General features: G+C 46.6%; 1 protein-coding gene across 7 annotated transcripts in view; it reads left to right on the top strand.

Moving 5' to 3' along the window:
• Nucleotides 1-4545: 4545 nt before the first annotated feature.
• Nucleotides 4546-7612, top strand: part of GSG1L (GSG1 like) — a 118990-nt gene continuing 115923 nt past the window's right edge. For 2 of the 7 annotated variants that reach the window (XM_024100634.3, XM_005306129.5), the window contains exon 1: nucleotides 4575-5300. In XM_024100634.3, the coding sequence (XP_023956402.2) occupies nucleotides 5000-5300 (301 nt within the window). In that variant the 5' untranslated portion in view covers nucleotides 4575-4999. Of the gene's footprint in view, nucleotides 5301-7612 lie in introns of all 7 variants that reach the window. The other 5 variants (XM_065559904.1, XM_065559903.1, XM_065559905.1 and 2 more) reach the window with 4 other exon arrangements.

Raw genomic sequence — 7612 nt, 5'->3', positions numbered from 1 at the left:
ATGCAATCAGTAAAGAATTAGAGCAGTAGTTCCCAAACTTGTTCCGCCACTTGTGCAAGGAAAGCCCCTGGTGGGCTGGGCCGGTTTGTTTACCTGCCGCGTCCACAGGTTCGGCCGATCGTGGCTCCCAGTGGACACGGTTCGCTGCTCCAGGCCAACGGGAGCTGCTGGAAGTGGCACGGGCCGAGGGACATACTGGTCGCCACTTCCAGCAGCTCCCATTGGCCTGGAGCAGCGAACCGCGGCCACGGGGAGCCGCGATTGGCCGAACCTGTGGACGCGGCAGGTAAACAAACCGGCCCAGCCCACCAGATGTTTTCCCTGCATAAGCGGCGGAACAAGTTTGGGAACCACTGAATTAGAGAATGGTAGCATAATTAATATGAATCAATGTTTTATGAATAGATTTGAAAATAGATCTTGGGTAAAATTTTCAAAGGTACCTAATGGCTAGATATTTAAAAGTATTAAGATGTCTAGTGGGATTTTCCAAAGTGTCTAGGCATCTACCAGTGGGAATTAGGTACCTTAGTCCAGATCCATAAAGGGAGTTAGGTGCCTAAGCACCAGTTTTAGGCTTCACTGTGATCCATGCATGGCTGCTGCTTAATCCTAAGCATGCTCAGGACCTAAGTTTTTGCAGTAAAAGTTCCAGATGCTCCTAAGGTTCTGCCTCTGGGCATCTGCACTCAGCCTCATTCTAAGCATCCAGGATCCTATCTGCCACCCAAATCTCAGAGTACAATCTAGACTAGTGAGCAGCAGTGTGACCACACCCTGTAACCTTGAGTGCCTTATGATGCCTTGCTGGCCAAAGTGGGAACTCTTTCACTCACAACAGCCTTCCAGCATGCAAACCACACCCTGAGTGTGAGTGTGTGTGTATGTGTGTAACTGCAGCCTTCCAGCCACAAGTGGATTGCAGTCGGGATCTCACCAGCCTTGGTTATACTGCAGTGTGACCACAACACACCTACAGTCTTAGATTTCCCCCCAAAAATGTATGTCCTGCAGTGCCCAGCCTTGTCCCGGACAATACAAGTTATATAAAGTTTATTTCTTTATTAGAAATAATATGCATACAAATTGCCACCCCCAAAGGAGTTTCCCAGACACTTCAATTTAAACACACTGGATTAGATAAAACAAGTGTATTATCTACAAAGATTAAGTGAATACAAGAATGAGATACAAAAGTCAGAAATGGTTACAAGAAAAATAAAGATAAAATGCAACTGTTGCCTAAATTAACACATTATACATTCAAAACAAAGTTCTCTCAGCACATGCTTTCAGCAGTCTTACTGACCCAACTTCTTAGGTCAGGACCCCTTCTCCAAAAAATGCTTCCTTTGTCTTGTTGCTTCAGGTGCCATGAATGCAATGGGCTAGGAGAGAGGAAGCGGAACCCTTCGGGTGTTTGTCCCTCCTTGTTATAGTGTCAGTCCCCCCTCTTGAAAAATATTTTCAGCTGAGTACCAAGAGACTATGGGGAAAGATGTTCCCTGCTGCTTCCCCCCCGCCCTCCCCCGCCACCTATTTGAGTGTCCCCCATTTCTCTTCCTGATTGATTCTGTTTACTGCTTAAATGCAAATTAAGGAAAGCACACATTCCTTTGCTTAAGACAGACCTGTTTGCCAGCCTCCATTTGGAACACTTATAAAAACCATACATAGGAATCTTATGACTTCATTTAAATGTTGCCATACTGTAATTTCATCAGCACCCACCTCTTGTGCATGCCCCCCTTTCTCTGGCCGATAGTGCCTGCAAACAGTTCTTTTCATGGGGGGGGGGGGGTGCACCCATCTCTAGTGGATGGCCCCCTTTCTTTTGGTTAGGTGTGAGCCTGCTTTTGTTTTTTTTCTTTCAACAGGGTGGCATCCACCTCTTGCAAGCACCCCCTCCCCACGGCTGGTGGTTCTTTTGGCTGGTCTTCGGCAGCTCAGCCCTCCAGTTAAGCCACATACGCTGTCCCCCTCTTCTTATCACGGCTCTGGTATGGGGCCACAGCTCTAAGGCTTCTCCCAAAGGCACCACCTTCTTCAACCACTCAACTGGGGCCCATCTTGATATCCTCAATTGGTGTCCTTTTCAGCATCCCTCCCTGGGCTCAGTCTGCTACCAGACCAGCAGGGCCCATCTCAGTACCCTCATCTGGTCTGGCCAGGTTTTATGCTCAGTCCCCCTGGCTCAGCCTGCCCACACTGACCTTCCAACAGCTCTGCAGCTATTCTATCCAGCCAGGCCCCCAGTCTTTGACAGCCTCCACTGGGCTCAGTTCTGCCTGGTGAGCTCTCTGCAGTGACCAATCCACAGTACTGCTGTTCATTTAGCCAGCCAGACATCTGGTCCTCCCTCATCAAGCTCTACACAACAACTGAAGGCTCTGCGCTGCTTGCCTTTTATCTGGCCCTTCTGGCCCCTTATTGGTCACTCCAGCAGCCCCTCTGGGCTGCCTGGAGGACTTCTTGCTGATCTATTCTGGGACAGGGTGATGCAGGGCCAAGAGACCTCCAGCAGGGGGCCTCCGGACCTAATCCACTCTGCCGCACACACATATTTTATCAGGATGATACTGATCAGCAAATTATGAGTTTTCCAATGATACCATATAAAATAAACTTTGTACAAAGATTTTTACAAGAGTGTATCCCTGTATTCACACCCTACACATTGTCACAGAGGTTTATATGCAATTCCCTCTGGGAAGCTGCTTCTCCCATCATGTTCATCTTACACGATAGGTGAACTTCAAAGATACACCCTCAAAATTACCTCTATTTATAGTAGGGTTGTTTACAAGCTAAAAGCACTTTATACATCATCTAAGATCCAACCCATCAGTTCATACAAGTTCCTTAACTTGTTGTTCTGTACTTTTCTTTATCTCTTGTTTACTACATTCTAAATCAGTTCAGTGAAGAGGGACATCCCAGCATGTGCTAGGACATACACACTATTCACGTATCTTGTTTTTGACAGGTTTCCTATTTTCTAATGCCAAAGCTGACTTTGGCTTTGCAAAGTGTTGTGAGATACTGACATAGGTGAATAGAATTGTGGAAAGAGCATAATACATTCAGTTAACATAACTTCCTAGCACAACATATATGATGTATATCATTAATACCATGAGCATAATACCTATTAAGGTGATGTATAGTATACCTAACACACATGAAGTGGCTAACAGCCCCATTGTGCAACATCAGTAGTGTTTGAACCTCCAGGACAGACAACCTGTTAGTGAGCTACAGTACTAATTTCATTAACTGCCAGCAGGAGAAGGCTCTTATCCTAGGAGTGCAGGGAAAAGGGCACTAGAGTTAGGTGCGAGATCTGGGAGGTGGTTGAGGGGAGCCTAGGCTGGCTTTCTCTCCCTTCCCTCCATAAGTTGGGGAAACTCCTGTCCTAGTTGGTGTCCACAGGGGCAGGGGCCATAGGAACCATGTGCTGAGTCTATTGGAATGGTCACAGGGAGCCCAGAACAGCTTTGTTCCACCCCACAGCATGCTACAGCTGCTTACATTCAGGCATTATTTTGGTATGGTCCCCACATTTCTCTATGGAACATAAGGCACAGTAGTGAAATGGATAGAGTCGGTCAAAACTTTTCCAAACAAGAGTTTTGTCAAATTTGTGATGTCATACAAGTTGCATAACACTTAGCAGTATGTCCCTAACGTACTCCCAGAGGCTCCCTAAAAAGATCAGAGCCCCAGAGGTTTGTGCAACTTCTGCTGTTCAAAAAGTTATGCTTATCTGATAAGGGCACAAAAACAATACCATGTGACTAAGGTGACCAACCACACAGCTGGATTTGGAATTCTGTATATCACATTCTCACAACAGCGCTCATTGAGACAGTTTACAAGCAGGCTGAGCATTCATTGAATACTTCTGAATAAAAGATTGTACGCTGATCAGAGATGCAGTAAACAGGTGGACAATGATGGACAATACATCACTCCTTGTGAATGTGATTTTTTTTAAGGAGTTCCTCTTATCAGCTGGCAGGCAAGAAGCAGACACAAAGGTGCAAAGATCACAGTTTGTTCTAAGTTAATTCTCTCCATCCATAGAAAGTGGATTTAGCCTACAGATTTCGTATGATATGCCTGTATGTGCTATATCTGGAAATAAGTCTGTAACAGTGGCCTCCATTTGCTATTGTGGGATTATTTTTTTCTACTAATTATGGCATTTTAGTAATTAATCACCTTTGGGCCTAATTTTCCTTTCATATAGGTGTAAATCGAAAGTAGCTTGGCTGAAGTCAGAGGACTTGTATCACGTAACATAACAGGAGGATCAGCCCCATGACTTGTTCCTTACTCAAGGCACAATAAAAAGTCTGTAATCATTCTGAATTCCCCCTTCCTCTGGGTAAATATTCATGTACAGCTTCCAAAAATGGGCTCCTCAGTCTTGAATAATTATTAATTTGAATATAAAATGAGGCTTCCTTCCCTTCCCCCCCCCCCCCCCCCCGATAACATTCAGCTGTCAGCATGATGCAGTAACAGCCGAGATTCACAAATGACTTTGATGGCATGCAGAAGCAGCTCCTGCTTGATTTCAGAGTCAAGTACAATGTAGTCCCACAGCCTGCAGGTGTCTCTCCCTGGAGAAGGCTGCATAGCCCCTCGGCATCATGTGTGTTACGCTAGCAGATGTTCACTTGCTCTTCATGCTGCCTCTGAGACAGACCTTCTCTGATTCTTTCAGCACTCTTAGCCATGACACACACAACAATACAGCTACGTTTCTGCTGGCTGCAGCTGCTCTTGTAACACACCAAGACGGGATTTCAAATAAAGAGGAAAATGGGAGGATGGCTGCAGCATTTCCTTCACTGTTTCAGCAACAGATTGGAAGAAGCTGAGAGTTTCTGTGACTGGAAAACCACATTCTGAATTGTGACGGGCTTTGAACTTCCCAGCCCCAAAAAACCCACATTTGATTTCTTTTCTCCGCAGGAGGGGGCGGGTTACCATGAAGACAAACCGAAGATGCAGAGCCCTCCTAGCAGTGAGTCTGAACCTGATGGCTCTCCTCTTCTCCACCACAGCCTTTATCACAACCCACTGGTGTGAAGGGACTCAGAGGGTCCCCAAGCCAAACTGTGGGAAAGACAAGAAGACAAATTGCCTCAACTACAGTGGGAATGAGACGGCCAATGAGACAAACCAGAACGTGGTGCACTATAGCTGGGAAACGGGGGATGACCGCTTTCTCTTCCGGTATTTCCACACTGGGATCTGGTACTCCTGTGAGGAAAATATCAATGCTGCTGGTAAGTGGCAATACTATTTCCTTTCAGCTTGCATTGCTTTATATTTGATTCAGCAGCTTAACACATAATTGGAGGAGCTATTTGCAACTGTAAACTCTCTGCAGATGAAAGCCTGAGAATTTAGCAATTCATTGTTGCAAACAGGACAGAGGGGAAACAACCTGTTCATAGCAAGGAGGAGAATTTGCTTGTTTGTCTGCTAATCAGGCAGTGAGTGTGTGCTGAGAAATCAGCTGAACCTCAGACAAATATGTGCTAGCAAGCCCTGGCCCTGCTTGCTTGCTTCCAGAGGCCAGTCAGTGCTTTCCTTTCATGAGTCATTCGCCATATCATACAAAAGAGAAGGTCCTGTTAGTAGCTGCAGAGATTCTGGGGTTCAGTTACTCAATCATCCCCTTAAATATCCTGAAAACACTGTCCTGGATTTCAGGGGGAGGGTGAAGCTCACGGTTCCACTCAGCCAATAGTCCCAATCGTCTGTTTCTAGTAACACTTATTGTGACACAACCCCCAGGCTACGTCACAAGCTAACCAAAGCCCAGCAGAGGACATGCTGGTGAAAGCACAGGATTGAGTGACAGGAGATTGTTTCCATTCCCAGCTTGGTCACTGACTCCTTGTGCCGCCTTGGGCAAATCACTTCACCAGTTTGTGCTTCAGTTTCTCTTACTGTAAAATGGGAATAATGATATTTTCCAACCTCACCAGTAAAACGCTCCTGGATGGAAGGTGTTATAGACAAGCAAACAGGGCTGGATGAAGGCACTATAGGCCCACGCCTCTGGCCCTTGCTCCCCAAGCTGTGCAATGATGCCAGAATCTAAGCTTTAATTTTGAAAAATTGTTTTCTAGTCCCATGTGGTTGCAAAACAAAGCATGAACATGTGACCCAAGTGTCCCCGAGGCAGTGACGGCTGCAGCGGGCCTCCAGCAGAGGCAGGAGCAGCAGCTACCGCTGCTAGGGAGGAAGCTGCTTGGCCCCACACCCCCAATGAAAGCAGGTGTGTTGCTCCCATCACTTCTGGGAGAGATGGAGAGGCCCGCTGCTACTGATTCAGCATCCTCTGGGGTGGTGTCCCAGGGAGCTGCATATGGGAGTGTGCCTAACCCAGATCTCCTTAATCTAGCCCAGAGTGCAAAATGATGACTCAAAGCAAAATGGAAAGGATTTGCCAGATCCGAAAGGGTGGAATTCCATACAGAGCTAAAGCAAGGATTAGTACGGATGTAGTAAAACAGGCTAAATAGTCTATACATTGGAGCTGTCTTGGCTGAGAGTTTGATTACGTCACGAGGTCTGCACTATCCCAAAGCACTGGGTTGCTTGCTTACTGGATGGCCAGGACAGGAAGTGTTGCTTTCTGAGGTGGTACTTTAAGAATTAGTCAACCACTAAAGCTCATTCAACAGAAGGGTAAACTTGGGCCATCTTGCTCAGGTGAGGGAAGGAATGTGCATGGAACTCCTGATTTGGGATCATCCTCTCAGACCTGCTTGGGGTGGAATGAAGGCAAATGCTGGACCATAAAAATTTATTGAAAAATAAAATGTTACAGAAAAAAGGGCATTTTTCTCACTGATTTTTGAAAGAAGAGCAGGACCTAGCCAGAGCGGGGTGGCACTCAGACCGGAACCAGGGCCACCCAAGTGCCTCTGAGTTTGTTACAGGCTATTCCAGCTTTCCTAGCCAGGCTCAGACCATTACTGTTTATACCCCAGATTGCCTGGGTACCTCTTCACCATGTGAATTCAGTCCAGTTCATACATGGAGGTAAGTCAGCAGTAGAAGGAAAGCCTGTATATGCCCTTCATTATGAGCTGTGCTCAGGAGACAACATTTAGAGCCAAGGCTGCTTCCATAGCAGTCAGGCACAGGACAGGCCTAGCGCAGCCTTGGGCACTAGACTGGCCTGACTGACTTCATTTGTGATTCTCAGCCGTGAACCCTCCCTCAAGTCAGGTGCCTAAGGCACTTGTTGCAAAAACGGCAGCAGTTGATGCCAAACTCTGCACAAAACAAGCGTGGGGGAAAGCTGTCGCCCTTATAACAAAAGGTTTGAACGTGGGTCTCCCACCTCTCCGGTGACTCCCTGAACCTTTGAAGTAAAGAGTCGTCCTTAGTCCCTCGCTCTCGGAACCAATGCATATTTAATTATTTCATACCCAGTGGAACAGCTTCAACTGGAGAGATGGACAAATGCCCACACCAGACTGTCCTATAGACCAGAGTTAAGGCACTTACGTAAGGGCTAAGAACCCCAAGTTCAAACACCTTCTTCATACCCTGCAGAGGGGGGAATTGCTTGGTGTCC

The sequence above is a fragment of the Chrysemys picta genome, chromosome 10, assembly GCF_011386835.1.
Source record: "Chrysemys picta bellii isolate R12L10 chromosome 10, ASM1138683v2, whole genome shotgun sequence".
NCBI lineage: Eukaryota > Metazoa > Chordata > Testudines > Emydidae > Chrysemys > Chrysemys picta.
This window is presented reverse-complemented; position numbering and strand designations above follow the sequence as displayed.